Consider the following 18,736-nt stretch of genomic DNA (forward strand, 5'->3'; position numbering starts at 1 on the left):
ACGAGCGTTTGGGAAAGTATTTCAAAGCTCTACAAAAGGTTTGATTTAGATTTGTTTAAAAAACATTTTTAGCTATTAAAAAACTAACCATAGTTTTTGAAGGCATTAAATTTAACACATTAGATTCCCATTACATTATTTTATGCAGACAAGTTACCTTGTTTTTGCTCTAACGCCAGGAAAAAAAAGCCGTTTTTGACAACTCTGTGACATATATATTTGAACTTATTATAAAATGTTTTGGGGTGCCTGGGTGGTTCAGTTGATTAAGCGTCCAACTCTTGATTTCGGCTCAGGTCATTATCTCATGGTTTGTGAGTTTGAGCCCTACGTCCAGCTCTATGTTGACTGTGTAGAGCCTGCTTGGGATTCTCTTTCTCCCCCTCTCTTTCTGTCTCTCCCTCTCTCTCTCTCTCAAAGATAAATCAATAAACATAAAAAATAAATAAACATTAACAAAAAAATAAACATTCATAATCTTTAAAAAGATGTTTCATGATTAAGAAAGTAATAGTGCTGAACTTTTTTTGTGTGATTTATGTGTCTGCTTATTCAAATAGAAGTGTGCAATGGAGTTTGTTATACTAACTGATCCCACACATGACATCATAATTAAACATCAGGCAAAGCTCAGACAGCTCGTCACCACATAATAGTTGCACAAGAAGTGAATACGTAACATTTTACATTTTAATAATTACAGAGTTTAATAATTATAGACATTTTATGTTTTAATAATTATACACATGCTCTTCTCACTCTGTTCCTTTTACTTCAGAATTCCTACTTAATGTAAGTTTGAGGTTTCATTTCTTTCCTAAAATGGGTGTTATAGGCTCAGTTCCTACCCCCAGACTTCTGAGTCCGGGAGATGCAGCAAGGAAGTTTACTAGGGAGAACTCTGGGGAACAACACTTGTGGGAGGAAGTCCCACAAGTGTGGGAGGAAGCAGGATTGAGCAGAGGGAAAAGCTGAACCACACTGCGGTTGAAACAAAATCTCAGCAGATACCACTTGGAACTATGAGATTGGATGGCCTTTTAGAGTTGTCTCGAATTTAGGCCAAGTCTTTGTATTCAACTTATCTATTAGTCCTTAGATGTGGGCTATTTCTAAGGAGAAATTGTCATCTTGGCTGAGTCAATAAACTTCCAAGCAGAACAAGAGACTCAGCTGTGAATAGTTAGCAGCCATTATCCCTAAACACTGGAAGGAGTACCCTGGGCTATGGAATATCTGTGCAGCAGACTGCAGCATCCACCAAAGTCTAAAAACAGTAAATACTATAATAAAAAAATTAGACATACAAAAGGGAGGTTACCTGTGGAAAAGAGATAAGAGGGGACTTTCACATTTTGAAACATCACTCTGTTTTTTTATCTCTTATAATAGGAGTACGGGTTCCCTATTGTATAATGAAAAACATTAGTGAATTAGCATAGACATTACCTTTAATATGTAAGATATATCACAATTACATTTTTGAGTTAAATCTCTATGTTATGGATTTGTACTTTCTTACTGTAAAGTTTGCTCGAAGACACAATGTTTAAAAAAAAAAAAGAATACAAGGATGCTTCTTACTTCATTGTGTTATATATTTCCTGTTCTTTATCTGAAAAGTCCTTTTTCAAGTTCCCCAAATGAAATGGATTTGGAAGAGCAGACTTCCGTTTAGTGACCTGAAAAATGCAGTTAAGTAGATCAGTTTGCATCTAAGAATGGAATCAAACAGCAGAAATAGTGTAAAAACTGAAAACTTTCTAAGAGAACTATTTAGTATTTTGCAATGTTTCCTTTAAATATGTTTGAGGCTAACTTATACCTCCTGGCTTATTCTTCGCTAACAGTGACCTAGGGCCATGTCATAGAAGGATGTCATAGTTCTTCCTGAAAATCTACCAGAGCCACTATCAAGTTTTGTTACACTTTTTTTTTTTCATTTTTTTTTCTTTTCTTTATCTTAGAGAGAGAGAAAGAGAGTGTGAGAGGGGAAGAGGGGCAGAGGGAGAAAGAAAATCTCAAGTAGGCTTCATCCATGTTCAGTACAGAGCCCAATGTGGGGCTTGATTCCACAACCCTGGGGTCATGACTTGTGCCAAAACCAATCAAATGAGCTGCCCATGTGCCCCAAGTTTTGTTATATTTTATGTGTAAATGTGCTTGTCTCCCTCTCTAGACTTTGCACTCCTCAAAGGCAGGGGCTATGTCTTACCCATCTTTGTATTTCTTCTGTATAGCATGGCCCTTGGCACATAATAGGTGTTCAATCAAATTTGTTGAATGGCTCGATTATAGAGATTATTTAATTTCTCTTCAGAGTTATTCATGGCTTCTTAAGCCTACTACTTCTTAAACTATGTTTCCTACCAATTTCACCAACTGGGATAATGAATATATAGTACGAATGCGGGTATTTTCTAAATATATCCACTTCAGACTCCAAGACTGCTGTATTGTTTGGAATTAGAAGATGGAAGCTATGGCTATTTATGCCATGACACTCAGAATCTCATATTTTATTGGTGCCCCTTCTCAGATTCTACCTTCTTCATGTCTTGTCTGACATCACTTCCAACAATCCAAATGACAAGCAAGTTTCAAAAGTGTTCTGAAAGTAGAGCATCACTAGAATAGTAGAAGACCTCCCGGGGTGACTACTTTGATGATCATTTGGATACATTATTGTATCCAAAAACATGGAAAAAGGATAAAAATAAACAATCTGAAAAATGAACATTCTCTTTGTTTTATAATCACATTTTAAATTATTCACAATGGAGACCAGCCTTTATAGATTCAGATAAAAACAAAATAAAACAAAAAAAACCCTATAAAAACCTATAGAATAACACATATACACACATATATTTACATAAATATATTTTTTTAAGTTTCTGATTCTCTGTTTCTGCTGAATATTTTATTGCTTATTTACTTAAATCAGGCATCTAAAATCCCACACAACTAGGATGTTCTCTGTTAACCTTGTGAATACAGAAGAAAGATGAACAGGGAAAGCAGGAAGGATTAAAGAATTTTCTTACTTGTAAGTAGTGTCAAGCAGTTGTCCTGGATGCTACTATTTTATTACTTGATATTTCTTTCTCTTTTTGGTTCTTTCTTTCTTTTTTTTTTTTTATTTTTTTATTAAAAAAAAATTTTTTTTAATGTTTTATTTATTTTTGAGACAGGGAGAGACAAAGCATGAACAGGGGAGGGTCAGAGAGAGGGAGACACAGAATCTGAAACAGGCTCCAGGCTCTGAGCTGTCAGCACAGAGCCCGACGCGGGGCTCGAACCCACGGACCGCAAGATCATGATCTGAGCCGAAGTCGGCTGCTTAACCGACTGAGCCACCCAGGCGCCCCTCTCTTTTTTGGTTCTAAATCACTGGTTTGCTAACAATAACCAAAACAACCACTAGATCAAATGAAGAATGATTTGCCATTAAAAATTTTCTTGCAATTATAAAATAAGAACTGGAAAGACAGTAGCTCCCAAATGTACACACTCAAATGAACACACACCTTAAGCAAGGCCCCACTTTCTTCTGAACCATCAGAGCCCTGAGGTTCTCTTTGTTGTTTCCGTACTGTATCTGGTGTAGAGTGGGGACTCACGTGAATACCTTCTCCACCTTCACAACCATTGTCAGATCCTCCACTGCTTTGGGAAGGACTGGGCTTACGTGTCTTTAAGGAATAGTCACCAAAAAGAATTCTTCTGCATGTTGGAGAGGTTGCTACTTTGGAAGTACCTGGAAGCTTACTGAGGATAGGTGAGGTTGTCAAACTATCTAATTTTTCATGTGATCCAGTAAGGAACCAGTCAGCACAAGACAAACAGGGGCTTGGAGAAGATGTTAGCCGTTCATTTATGCGACAATCTATTCCTTCCAGCTGGTGAAGAGTTGTTTTGACCTGATCCACATATATACAGTCTGGTCCAGGATTCCCAATAGCTTTGGATGCACAGCCTCCAGCTTCTAATAGTACACATAACATATAATGCTTCTATAAGACAAAAATATTAATAGAGATTTAGCTACATGAAAATGTTTATATGTAGTGTGCATGCATAAATTCATAAGTATGAAAAACATGGTATAATCATATGATTATTAAAAACTGCCTCAGTTTCTTAGTTATTCTCAATGCTTCCTGATCATCCTTGAAAACAAATCTCATATTGCCTTCTCTTGGTATACCATCAAAGACTACTTTCTGGTACATGGAATTCCCTAAGGTAGCTTTCAAAGAGCCACAGTGATTAGAAGTCCTTTTATCTACAATCACATGTTTTTTCTGATTCTATATTCTTTTCATGTCTCTCTTTCCCAAGACAAACCAGAGGGTAAAATCACTACAGAAATGAGAACAAAAGATCTTAAGAACCTGATAAAATCTTATTCTGGGCTTCATTAATATTTCTTCACGAGTATTAAATGGATGTAAAAGAAAAGGAATAAGGGACATATAACATTTTCTTGAATACTGGTATCTGGCACGCTCATAATTTTAAACTGTCATATTTGTTTGTGTATTTTAAGATAGTAAATGGCCAAAAAAAAAAAGCCACTCCAAAACGCACACACAGAAACCAAAGTAAACTTACCAAGCCAACGATTAGCAAAAAATATCTTCCTTCAGGTTCCTGAAAGACTTCAGTGTTTGAGTCCTTAGAAGGTTGGAGGTGATGTTGAGGAAACACTTCTCTCCATATAACCAACTGACCAATTCTTTGTTTTGCTGCTAACGGCAGTAGGCAATAGTGGCGACAGTATACGGCAATATCAATAAGGTCATCCTTAGGCAAATGACTGCAGATCAAATAACCCTTGAATTTAACCGCAAAGAACAGAAGTCAACTATGTCATAATATATTTCTAAGAGTTTTACAGGTACTTCAGTTAGCTTAAAATATTCCAGTTTCAAATAGAATAAAGACATAGCAAAAATAAATGTTCTTTTTCTGAGGTCAATTAGAGATCAAATATTTATGATAAGTTAAGTCTACCACAGACTTTAGCACAAAGCAAGATGGCCTGAGTAGTATAAACCTGACTATTTGGCAAAGTTAGAAAAGAACTGAATTTTGAGCATGGAAAGTGGAGAAGAGAAGTTACAGTGAGGACAGACTTACTTTTCACTGTGTACCATTCTGTACTGTCTGATTCTTTTTTAGATATGTTTTAAATCATGTTTAAAAATCTTCTTGAAGTGCCAAAACACTTAAATTCATTTGATGCTTAATTTGCTTTGCATGGAAGTCAATGAAATGTTAGAAGATTTACTAAAAAGATACATGGTTATGTCTGAGGATAAGAAAAAAAGTGCACTGCTGCAAAAAGAAACCGAGAGAGTATTGCTCTTCTCTCCTACGCACTTGGTTCCTCCATTACTGTTTCTGCTTATACATCTGCAAATGCAATGTATGTAATGAATGTAATAATATCAAAAATATTTATTGTATTTGTAAATCTGTAGGTACTGGGTTTTTTTGAAGACCTTAATTTTATGGTAACTACATTCAAAGGAAAAGAGATAAATGTATTTTTCATGTTTGTAGAAGTTTGAGAAAATTTACTTTAGGTCTCTTCATATGGCAGTTGGACACTTATAAAAATTTCAGCCTTCAACTTACCTTGTAAAATAGAGAAGATCCTAAAATTGTATACAGCCGCCTCATGTCATAGTAGTCCTCAGACTGGGGGAACAAAACCACAGTGGATTTATATTCTTTGTTTTTCATGATTAAAAAAATCCTAGTAAAGCTATAATAATTAAAAATGGCAATTATATTCTTTAGTAACTGAACTTTTCATAGTGCCTTCTTTAGAAATGAACATACTAGGGTATTAGGGTGAAAAATAATGTGCATATATTTTTGGCTGAAAGAAATCTTATTTTTTATTCTTGTAAGATACTGTTGATTAGAGACATTTAAGAACAGAACATAAGTGGGGCGCCTGGGTGGCTCAGTCGATTAAGCATTCAGCTCTTGATTTCAGCTCAGGTCATGATCTCATGGTCCATGGATTCGAGCCCCGTGTCAGGCTCTGTGCTGACAGCTCGGAGCCTGAAGCCTACTTCGGATTCTGTGTCTCCCTTTCTCTCTGCCCCTCCCCTGCTCTCTCTCAAAAATAAATAAACATCAAAATAAATAAATACATAAAAATTAAATAAATAAGAAGTTTTTTTAAGGCAAGGAAAATAAATTTTGTTCATGTCAAAATAGAGATCCAATGCTACGTATTTCAAGATTATTACATGCCCACTTGAAAAATATTTAGAATAATGGCTGATTTACAATATATGAAATCAACATTAAGCCTAAAATCCACTAGCTTTCTTACCAGTTCAGCAAAATCTGCAGACTCTAAGTCACTCAATGCTGTGTCTAGTTCCATCTATGTGGAAAAAAAACAAAAAACAAAAAACAAAAAACCACAACCATTTAACTTGGTTATTGTTTAGTAATGGCCTCATAAAAGTGCTTAATAATTACTTGAAGAATTGAATAAGTATCTTTCTCCTTTGTGATATTTAAGAAATGTCCGAAAATAGAACATGTTGTTTTAAGCTTTGCAATTACATGGAAAAAAATTATTTAACATATTGTCATTTTTCAATTAAATCTCAATTATTACAAAATGAACTTCACTCTGTATTCAATGCAAAATAACTTATGAGGTTAAAAAATTGCTTTCTAGTTTTGAATTAGGAAATTTTTGAACCTATCAAAATTCTTACAGGAAAATAACCCATCTTAATGTACCCAATCTATTTTGAGGGTTTTTTTTCCCCCCTCTATTGCTGTATATTTCTCAACAGTTAGATCCCTGGAAAATAAACATTCTTCCCTGTCTCTTTCCTATGTTCTATATAAAAGGACTTTTAATCTTTATTTATGGATTAAAACATGAAGAAAAGTGTTCCCCTGGAACCTGGCACAGTTTAGCTTCCCTACAGGGTTATTAGAAAAATCTTACTTAGGATTTAGCTTTTGTTTCTATGGAGATTGCCCGAACTCTTTCATGTGTTTGTTCTTCCATGAAACATTCAAAATTTAAAAACAGAATAAATTTAATCTGTAGTTTAATCTGTAATACATATATATAAATTGAAAACTATTGGCAGTTAAAGCTTGTGGCATAAATGCGATTTGTGGAAAAGAATCCTTTTTTTTCCTTTTCCTTTTCTTTTTAAAGGCCAAGGCACTCTCTGCAGGACTATTTCACAAACTGTGTCTTACTGAGATGACAAAAGCTTTGGAAACATTAGTCATGCCTTTCAATACTTTTCACACTCTATGACTTATTACTCATTTGTGACCTGCATTTTTCTGTATCTAGCAAATATTTCATGTACTCCTTTTTGTGGCTTTGGTGCTCTTGTAAAAAATAATAGAAAACAAGAAAAGTACCCACTTGTTAATTCTGATCTCACAAATATTAATGCTTACAGGCTGCTATTCCTGCTACTGAACTCTGTAGGCTAATGTACAAGGTTACAATAATTGTTTCTTCACATTCCTTAAGAGAACAAAGTATCTACTCTCTTAATTATTCCAGTGTACCTTAAGAAAAATGACATTAAAAAAAAAACATCTGGGGCGCCTGGGTGGCTCAGTCGGTTGAGCGTCTGACTTCAGCTCAGGTCATGATCTCGCAGTTCATGAGTTTGAGCCCCACGTTGGGCTCTGTGCTGACAGCTCAGAGCCTGGAGCCTGTTTCAGATTCTGTGTCTCCCTCTCTCTGCCCCTTCCCTGCTCATGCTCTGTCTCTGTCTCTCAAAAATGAATAAAGGTTAAAAAAAAAATTTAAAAAAAAAAGAACATCTGATAAACAAAAGCAAGTCACACCATATAATTATGATTTCTGAGAAGTATTACAAATTTAGAAAATGCTTAAATGAGAAAATGCTTAAGATGAGAGAGCTAATTTCTGTTTAGAAAGAAATATTTGTCTAAGTTCACTGTACTGGATCACCTACTTCATCAATCAATGGCTTCAACTCTTACCCACAATCCTGAAAATACAAAAAGGCTAAAAAAGAGAGAAGATAAAAAATTACAAGGCAACTGGTTCTGATTTTTATTTACGACACCCAGGATTACCTTGATTTCCTGTGGAAGTGTGAGCCACCGAACTCCGGGGAGACTGTCTAAAAGCACTGCACTGGAAGCATCATATCGTTGTGTGTTCAAACCGGCACTAGAATGTAGTTTAGTAGGCTGAAGTGCTCTTTGAAAGAACAAGATGAAAAAATGATCCAGACGAGGAACATTCTCAACCTGGCAAAAGGCACTGAAGAAACAACAGCTGTAAGTCAGAAAAACATATGGAAATAGTGGTCATCTTTTGTATGTCCCTAGGAGAGTGGATCTTTCCCAAATACATAGGCTCTCTTCCTTCCTCCTCTCCCTTATGAAGAATTACTGCTAGAGGCGCCTGGGTGGCTCAGTCGGTTAAGCATCTGACTTCAGCTCAGGTCATGATCTCGCGGTCCATGAGTTCGAGCCCCGCGTTGGGCTCTGGACTGATGGCTCAGAGCCTGGAGCCTGCTTCCGATTCTGTGTCTCCCTCTCTCTCTGCCCCTCCCCGTTCATGCTCTGTCTCTCTCTGTCTCAAAAATAAATAAAAACGTTAAAAAAAAAATAATAAAAAAAAAAGAATTACTGCTATAATGTTATTGCACCGAAAACCTACTTTCAAATGCACTGAGTAGATGGTATTATGGAAGAACCACAGGGCTAACACAAGCGGTATATCTACAACAAAATGGACTGAAGTAACCTTTTTGTAAAAAAATGTAAGTTGCTTTTACCTTATCTCTTAACCATTTAACCTCTCAATATCTTTCAGGCAAGATGGAATAATAAAGAAATTTTGAGCTTTGTAATAGAACATATTTGTCTTTGAATCTTATCATTGCTTTTACCAGGTAGTTATCTCAGGAAAAGTTCTTTGAACTTTTGTTTCCAACTCTAAAAATGGGGATAATACAATCTGACTTGCATGCAAAGTACTTAGTACTTTATTTATTTATTTATTATACTTATTACTTACTGAACACAGTAAGCACATAATTAGCCTAAGTTATTTTTCCCCTCTTCACTAATGTAGGCAACACTACTGAAGAACCGAAAAAGAGATAGAGAGAGAGACACACACACTAAACACTTGACTTTAGTTATGTAAAAATAATAGAGCATTGCCTGCAACTATTCATTGGAATAGCCTGCTTGATAACACAATAGCTAGTATATGTACCATTAATACATCAGAATAATATTCATGGATTCATTCAACAAATTGCTTGAGTGCCAACTATGTTCTAGACACTATTCTCATTGCTGGAGGTACCGCAGTAAAAATATCAAGACAAAAGACAAGGTCTCTGCTTCTGTGGAGCTCATGTTCTAATGGAGAAAGACAACTAATGAACAAAGAGTAAAAACATGAACTTGTACAAAGAGATATACAGAGAACAAGATCATGTGAATGGGTGATGTAACTGGTTGGTTATTTTAGATCAAAAGTTGGGGAAGAGTCTTTGAGAATGGACATTTAGCTGAGATCCCAATGTCAAGAAGACCTAGGGAGAGAAAAGAGCGCAAAAGCCCTAGTGTGGAACAAGTGTGGCCAGGGTGTCCACAGACCAGCCAGAGAGGAAATGTGGTTTGAAATCTGAAATCAGAAAGGTATGTAGGGCTAGATTATAATGTAAAAAGACTGCTTTAACCGCATTTGGAATTTTTTGTTTTAATAAACATAGTTTATTGTCAAACTGGTTTCCATACAACACCTAGTGCTCATCCCAACAGGTGCCCTCCTAAATGCCCATCACCCAGTTTCCCCTCTCCCCCACTCCTCATCAACCCTCAGTTCATTCTCAGTATTTAAGAGTCTCTTATGGTTTGCCTTCTTCCCTCTCTGTAACTCCCCTCCCCCCTTCCTCTCCCCCCTGGTCTTCTGTTAAGTTTCTCAGGATCCACATATGAGTAAAAACATATGACATCTGTCTTTCTCTGCCTGACTTATTTCACTTAGCATAATACTTTCCAGTTCCATCCACATTGCTACAAATGGTCAGATTTCATTCTTTCTCATTGCCAAGTAGTATTCCATTGTATATATAAACCACAACTTTTTTATCAATTCGTCAGCTGATGGACATTTAGGCTCTTTCCATAATTTGGCTATTGCTGAAAGTGCTGCTATAAACATTGGGGTACAAGTGCCCCTATGCATCAGCACTCCTGTATCCCTTGGGTAAATTCCTAGCAGTGCTACTGCTGGGTCATAGGGGAGGTCTATTTTTAATTTTTTGAGGAACCTCCACACTCTTTTCCAGAGCGGCTACACCAGTTTGCATTCCCACCAACAGTGCAAGAGGGTTCTCGTTTCTCCACATCCTCTCCAGCATCCATAGTCTCCTGATTTGTTCATTTTAGCCACTCTGACCAGAGTGAGGTGGTATCTCAGTGTGGTTTTGATTTATATTTCCCTGATAAGGAGTGATGTTGAGCATCTTTTCATGTCCTGTTGGTCCTCTGGATGTCTTCTTTAGAAAAGTGTCTATTCGTGTTTTCTGCCCATTTCTTCACTGGATTATTTGTTTTTTGGGTGTGGAGTTTGGAGAGTTCTTTATAGATTTTGGATACTAGCCCTTTGTCTGATATGTCATTTGCAAATATCTTTTCCCATTCCATCAGTTGCCTTTTACTTTTGTTGATTGTTTCCTTTGCTATGCAGAAGCTTTTTACCTTGAAGAGGTCCCAATAGTTCATTTTTGCGTTTAATTCCCTTGCCTTTGGAGATGTGTTGAGTAAGAAATTGCTGCGGCTGAGGTCAGAGAGGTTTTTTCCTGCTTTCTCCTCTAGAGTTTTGATGGTTTCCTGTCTCACATTCAGGTCCTTCATCCATTTTGACTTTATTTTTGTGAATGGTGTAAGAAAGTGGTCTAGTTTCATTCTTCTGCATGTTGATGTCCAGTTCTCCCAGCACCATTTGTTAAAGAGACTGTCTTTTTTCCATTGGATGTTCTTTCCTGCTTTGTCAAAGATGAGTTGGCCCTACATTTGTGGGTCCAATTCTGGAGTCTCTATTCTATTCCATTGGTCTATGCGTCTGTTTTTGTGCCAATACCATACTGTCTTGATGATTACAGCTTTGTAGTAAAGGCTAAAGTCTGGGATGGTGATGCCTCCTGCTTTGGTTTTCTTCTTCAATATTACTTTGGCTATTTGGCGTCTTTTGTGGTTCCATACAAATTTTAGGATTGCTTGTTTCTAGCTTCGAGAAGAATGCTGGTGCAATTTTGATGGGGATTACATTGAATGTGTAGATTGCTTTGGGTAGTATTGACGTTTAAAAAAAAATTTTTTTTAAATTCACATCCAAATTAGTTAGCATATGGTGCAACAATGATTTCAGGAGTAGATTCCTTAGTGCCCCTTACCCATTTAGCCCATCCCCCCTCCCACAACCCTCCAGTAACCCTCAGTTTGTTCTCCATATTTATGAGTCTCTTTTGTTTTGTCCCCCTCCCTATTATTATAATATAATTTTTATATTATTTTTGTTTCCCTTCCCTTATGTTCATCTGTTTTGTCTCTTAAAGTCCTCATATGAGTGAAGTCCTATGATTTTTGTCTTTCTCTGACTAATTTCACTTAGCATAATGCCCTCCAGTTCCATCTACATAGTTGCAAATGGCAAGGGTTCATTCTTTTTCATTGCCAAGTAATACTCCATTGTATAGATATACCACCTCTTCTTTATCCATTCATCCATCGATGGACATTTGGGCTCTTTCCATACTTTGGCTATTGTTGATAGTGTAGTATTGACATTTTAACAATATTTATTCTTCCAACCCATGAGCATGGAATGTTTTTCCATTTCTTTGTATCTTCTTCAATTTCCTTCATACGTTTTCTATAGTTTTCAGCATACAGATCTTTTACATCTTTGGTTAGGTTTATTCCTAGGTATTTTATGATTCTTGGTGCAATTGTGAATGGGATCAGCTTCTTTGTTTGTCTTTCTGTTGCTTCATTATTGGTGTATAAAAATACAACTGATTTTGTACATTAATTTAGTATCCTACAACTTTGCTGAATTCATGTATCAGTTCTAGCAGACTTTTGGTGGAGTCTATCAGGTTTTCCATGTATAGTATCATGTCATCTGCAAAAAGTGAAAGGCTTGACTTCATCTTTGTCAATTATGATGCCTTTCATTTCCTTTTGTTGTCTGATGGCTGATGCTAGAACTTCCAACACTATGTTAAACAACAGCAGTGAGAGTGGACATCCTGTTGTGTTCCTGACCTCAGGGGGAAAGCTCTCAGTTTTTCCCCACTGAGGACGATATTAGCTGTGGACTTTTCATAAATGGCTTTTATGATGTTTAAGTATGTTCCTTCTATCCCGACTTTCTCAAGGGTCTTTATTAAGAAAGAATGCTGAATTTTTCAAATGTTTTTTCTGCATTGATTGACAGGATCACATGGCTCTTATCTTTTCTTTTATTAATGTGATGTATCAAATTGATTGATTTGCGAATATTGACCCAGCCCTGCAGCCCAGGAACGAATCCCACTTGATCATGGTGAATAATTCTTTTTATATGCTGTTGAATTAGATTTGCTAGTATCTTGTTGGGAATTTTTACATCCATTTTCATCAGGGATATTGGCCTGTAGTTCCAAAACTCAAACGGGAGGTACTTCCAAAACTCAAGTACTTCCAAAACTCAAATGGTAAGAAACAAAATTTTAACAGACCCATAACTAGTGAAGAAATTGAATCAGTTATCAAAAATCTCCCAACAAATAAGAGTCCAGGACCAGATGGCTTCCCTGGGGAATTCTACCAGACATTTAAAGCAGAGATAATACCTATCCTTCTCAAGTTGCTCCAAAAAATAGAAAGGGAAGGAAAACTTCCTGACTTATTCTATGAAGCCAGCATTACTTTGATTCCCAAACCAGACAGAGACCAAGCAAAAAAAGAGAACTACAGGCCAATATCCCTGGAAATTTATTAAAGTGGCAAGAATGGAGATTGTTATAGCAGTGAGAGATGGTGGTGGCTGTACAAGGTGATAGTGAGGATGGAGAGAAATGAATGGATTTGAGATATGTTTTGGAGACAGACTGTTTAGAGTCTGCTGATAGTTTTGCTAGGAATAGTGGAGGAAATCTATCTTTAATACGATCACAATATTAAACTTTTTTTTTTTTTTTTTTTTTTTTTTTGGAGAGAGAGCATGAGCAGGGGAGGGGTAAAGGGAGAGGAAAAGAGAGAATCTTAAGCAGGCTCCACACCCAGCACGGAGTCCAATGCAGGGCTTGATCTCATGACCATGAGATCATGACCCAAGCAGAAATCAAGAGTCAGAGATTTAACCCACTGAGCCACAAAGATGCCCCTAAACTTGTTAATACATAATCACTTTTCTGTGGCTCACAGGAACTAAACAGCTCACAACTTAAAAAAATTAACTCTTTGGACTTCTTAATCTTTTCATAATTTTTCATAATGGGCCTTTAATATCTTTCATAATTAGAAAAAACCTTATTAAAAATTACTACAAAATGACTATTAACAACATCTTGGATCCATACTGCTTCTTGGTCGTAAGAACTCAGTGGATCTTCACATTCATTATCTTAGTTTGCCTTTCCAATTCTCACTAGAACAAGAAGAAACTAAAACTTGCCTCCAATTTGGTGATACTTCCAAGTAAAAGAAAGCTAAATTTCAAAATGAAATTCACAGAAATGAAGAGTCCCTCTGCTCATAACCTCGTCCATTTGGAATTTGCAGAACAACCCCAAATGATTGTCTTAAGTTATGGAATTCATCTCAGGAATTTAATCTTTAATTATCTCTGTTTTTATGAAAACATAAAGCTTCAGTTAAGGTAAAACATGGCAAGGTTTGCTCACCCAGTGTAAATTTAAGGAAGTAGTTTACAACCATATCCTTACTGTTCATTGGTTAAAAGTTTCCTATTAGTAAAAGTTAAAAACAATGTTGGTGGCTGCCTGGCCTTTTGTAGTTCACATATTTGGAAAAGGCTCACCAGTAATTAGGTTTGAGAGGGATGTGTCTTCTAAGAGGCTTGTTGAGGAGAATTCTGTACACTACACAGTCCCAATGTCACAGAAAGTTATTTCAGGCTGCTTTGAGAACAGTGGTAACAAAGATCCATAAGAGATAAACAGGGAGCCAATACCACTGTGGTTTGGAAAGACATATAAACTGTTTTGGATCTTTATACTTATATACTCTTAAGGCTTTGAAAGCAAAGGTATCATTTTAGCTCTCTGAAGTACTGGAACTTAGAAAAAATCCCACAAACAGAAAAATCTTTTTTTTCATCCATAATTTCATGTGTTCAAATCCTGAAGTTACCTCAAATTGCCTCCTTTAGATCAAGAAAGATGCATCATATTTTACTGTAATGTTAAAAAAACAAGAAGCAGGAAAATAGGCATAACATGAGCCCACACATATTTTAAAAGGGAATATATATACTGCATTCATATTGTATAGGAAACATATGACACACATGAAACTAAATATCTTTACTGTGTCATTTATATATTTTAATAGTGCTTTTTTTTTTTTAATTTAAAAATTGGTTTAAGAAAGAAGAATCACATTTTAGGACAGTGCATTTGACACTGGTCTTATAATGAGAGAACAACACAACTTAAAATCTTCTTACTCCTTTTTGTATTTGTTTTGAGGAATGCCCTTATATTTGCTTCTATAGAAATATATCAAGTCAGAATATAATTATGGTTTTATCACTATTTTACTTTATTTTGCTAAACTAACATGAGACCAAAAATGAAAAAGCAATGAATAGATCAAGTGAAAAAGTGCCTAGAACTGTAAAATGAAGCCAGTAATAAAAGATGAGAAAATCAGAGAAAGAAAGAAAAAAAACAAAACAAATAACTAACTTGCCAAACAAGGAAAAGTATTAAATGCAAAAGGTGATTTGGAATCATGCGCTTAAAACTTGAGGTTCATTTTTTTAGGAGCACTGGTATCTTTATTATTTTTAGTATTATTTTTTGTTAAGTTATTTTAATTCCAGTATAGTTAACACTCTTTTATATTAATTTCAGGTATGCAATATAGTGATACGACACTTCCCTACATCACCCAGTGCTTATCACAGCAAGTGCACTCCTTAATCCCAGTCATCTATTTTACCCATCCTCCCACCTCCCTTCCCTCTGATAACCATCAGTTTGTTCTCTGTGGTTAAAAGTTTTTTTTTTTTTTTTTTTTAAACAAACAAACAAAAAACTTGAGATTCAATTCATACTTACCTATCTAAAGAACCATACATAAATGTTAAGGTTTGGGCAACATCTTTTATCATACTCCTTAGCTGAGGGAGAGGAACTCTAAAAAGAAGAAAAATACATTTGTTCATTTATAACATAACCAAGTGATACATATCTAAAAGAAGCAGAACATCGTTCCATTTTATATGTAAGGAATGTGAAAAGTCTGTGTGTCAACTCCGAGTATGGCTGTGTAAAATGGTTCACTGAATTAGCAACTGAAGACTCTGATATCTAGACTTGGAGTTCTAGCATGGGTCAAGTAAGGACTTTTATATCACTACCTACGTGGAAATTATTTATACCTCCTTAGGGTTCAGTTTCCTCATGTGTAAAATGGGGGAATAATCACTAAGCCCTTCTCAGGTTCATTTTGAGGATTAAATTAATGCATATAAAGTAGTGCAGTATCCGAGCTCAGAAAAAAATGCTAAATTCTTGACACTTTCCAGTATTACCCAGATTTCAACCGAACCTCCAACTTCTGTGACAAAAGACACCCCTAAACAAATGGGAGAAGGGAAAGAAAGTAGAGGAAAGAAATCGAATTAACTGTTTTCTTGGTAGCCTGATAAAAATTCTACAAAGTAGGTCTGATTATTGCTATTATAGCAATGGGTAAACTGAGGTCCAAGAAGTTAAGTAACTTGTACAAGGACTTAAAGGGAGTAGAACCTGCCTGTGGACATCCATCTTCTTAGCTCTAAAGTTACTCTCTCTACTACCTCACAATGACTTCCTGGTTGGGTCCCCACTATTCACTGCAGTCATCACAGGAAGATGATCTCCCCTCTGAAAACACATGTTCCTGGATTATACACCTGACCTGATCTCCTGTGGGGTAGCACTTTTCTCATTTTGCTCGTAAAAGGCATAGTGGCAAAGAAGGAAATGCATAGACTGGCATTTAAGACAAATAAGAGAAAAATCCCAGGCCTGCCACTTCCATTACAAACCACATGCACAGTGTTAGAGATACAAAGACCTATTAATTGACACTGAGGAGGTGCTTGTGCATGATCTCTCATACTCTATTTCTCAGTTTGAACAAAGTAGAATAATAATTCCTATCTTTCATGGCTATGTGAAACAAGATGGGATGAGGAAAAGAATCTGGTACAGAGTAGAATAAAGGGGATCTTCAAATTCATTCTAATTTATCAAACCAAGTTCCCCAGGATAGGAATGACTAATATTTAGGGTAGACACTTTCTATCCCCATCACCCAGTAATAAAGACTGGGAAATTGGCTAGAGCATCCCCTATGCAGCACAACCTTAGTTCAGAGCTCAGCTCAGCTGGGACAGCCTTTTTTTTTTTTTTTTTTTTTGGCTTCAGGGTAAAACCTTGCCTGGAAACTGTCTCTATCTGCATAATTAATTTGGCTGATAGCATCAGAATGTGGCTGAGCAGCCTCTGCTCAGTTCCTTAGCAGGGCCTTCCTTTTCCCTGTGTCTGTCTACACTACCTTCAGCTTACCATTGTATTTTCTGTTTTCTTTCTTTTGCTGTTTGGGCCACTATAAAAGTCTAAGCATAATTATTTTATCCTAAAGTAATTTATAACGAGTGTCCTCCAATTCTTGTAAACCCATACTTTCAAAACAACTCAGTTTTTTCATAATCTGACCCATTGACATAAGGCAGTATTCTAGCAGGGTTCATCATAGTCTTTTTTGAGTCAGAAAAATACAAATTAGCTGGTTAAGGGAATCACCATGTAGTATATGTCACAGCACCATTATCCTTCAAGTTAAACATTTTGAAACACACAGGAAATACATGGAGACAAATGAAAATGAAAACACAATGGTCAAAATCTTGGGGATGCAGCAAAGGCTGTTCTAGGAGGGAAATTTATAGCAATACAGGCCTACTTTGATAACTAAAAAAGTATCAAATAAACAACCTAACCTTACATCCTAAAGGAACTAGAAAAAGAAGAACAAAGCCCGAAGTCAATAGAAGGAAAAAAAATAAAGATTAGAACAGAAATAAATGAAATTAAAAAAATTTTTGAACCATACATTCATGACAGATCATATAACCTTTTGTCCAAAATTAGACATCTTTAAAGCACAATCATTTGGATAATTTTTCACTATAGTCTCCTTTGGAGTTCCTGTTTGTGGTATGAAAACATGTCAACAGATTGTTCACTACTCTTCCTCTCTAGAGGTACAGCTTAATTGCCCTTCCCTTGAGTGTGGGCTGGACTTAGCAACTTACTCCTAACAAATAGTATATAGTGGAAATGACTGCATCATTTATAAGACTAAGTCAGCTTCCCCTCTTTCTCTGTTTCGGAGAAATCTATTTCTCCATAACTTGCTTTGGGGGAAGCCAGCTGACATGTGAGGACATTCCAACAGCTCTACAGGAGAGACCCATTTGGCAAGGAACTAAGGCCTCTCAACAATGGCTATGTGTGTAAGCCATCTTGGAAGCAGATGCTCTAGCTTCAGTTAAGCCTTCAAATAACTGTATCCCTGGACAACATTTTGACTGCAACCTCAATACAGATCCTGAGTCAGAACTACCCAGCTAAGTCGTTCATGAATTCCTGACTCACAAAGACACCTATGAGATAATAAATGTCTGCTGTTTTAAGTCCCTAAATTTTGGTGTAATTTGTTACCTAGGAATAGATAACAAATACACTGTTATATAATGAAAGAAATCTTGTTAACAAAATCATCAATAATAGAAAATAGTCATATTCATGTCTAGAGTAGCTGTATAATGCATTTTTTTGAGGTCTACTTTTTTCTTCCTTGGGAAGCATAAGGCAACACCAAAAGAAAAGTTATCTAAACTGGTATTCTCTAACGTTGTGTCAGTCACATAATATAGTGTTTATTTTGATATTTGATCACTATTTGGTAGATAATATATGATAGTTCTATGCACCAAAAGGTTAAAACTAGAATGTGTTAATAGTTTAATAGAAGTTGTCAATTTTTTTTTTTTAAAGCAGGGAAGAATCTAAATTACAAGTTTTAAAAAATCATTGAACAGGGACATAAGACTAGTCTAACAATAATTAAAAACCTCTCCTTGGGGGCAGTTCTCCATATTCTTACCCCATCCCCCCCCCCCCCCCCCCCAGCTTTTAATGTCTTATGACATTAGGGAAGCAATGTAGTTTCAGAAATAATTCAGAAAGACTCTCCTTCAACTTCCAATTCTGCTTCTTGTTAGTTTTGTGATCTTTAGCAAGTTATTTAATCTTCTCTTGGTTTTACTTTCCTCATTTATAAGATGGGGCCAGAGATCATGACGTACATCTGGAGCTGATTTTGAAGATTAAATGAGATGAATGAATGTAAAATACCTAACGTAGTCCCTGGGTTC

General features: G+C 36.0%; 1 protein-coding gene across 3 annotated transcripts in view; it reads right to left on the bottom strand.

Moving 5' to 3' along the window:
- Positions 1-18,736, bottom strand: part of INTU (inturned planar cell polarity protein) — a 96,416-nt gene that overhangs the window by 20,210 nt on the left and 57,470 nt on the right. For 2 of the 3 annotated variants that reach the window (XM_053901261.1, XM_053901260.1), the window contains exons 7-13: positions 15,366-15,443; positions 8,122-8,326; positions 6,359-6,412; positions 5,647-5,709; positions 4,618-4,839; positions 3,531-4,016; positions 1,585-1,682 (exon numbers count right to left, since the gene is read on the bottom strand). In XM_053901261.1, the coding sequence (XP_053757236.1) occupies positions 1,585-1,682; positions 3,531-4,016; positions 4,618-4,839; positions 5,647-5,709; positions 6,359-6,412; positions 8,122-8,326; positions 15,366-15,443 (1,206 nt within the window). The remainder of the gene's footprint in view (positions 1-1,584; positions 1,683-3,530; positions 4,017-4,617; positions 4,840-5,646; positions 5,710-6,358; positions 6,413-8,121; positions 8,327-15,365; positions 15,444-18,736) is intronic. The other variant, XM_019419198.2, reaches the window with a different exon arrangement.

The sequence above is a fragment of the Panthera pardus genome, unplaced genomic scaffold (assembly GCF_024362965.1).
Source record: "Panthera pardus isolate Hobbes unplaced genomic scaffold, ASM2436296v1 HiC_scaffold_13, whole genome shotgun sequence".
Lineage (NCBI taxonomy): Eukaryota > Metazoa > Chordata > Mammalia > Carnivora > Felidae > Panthera > Panthera pardus.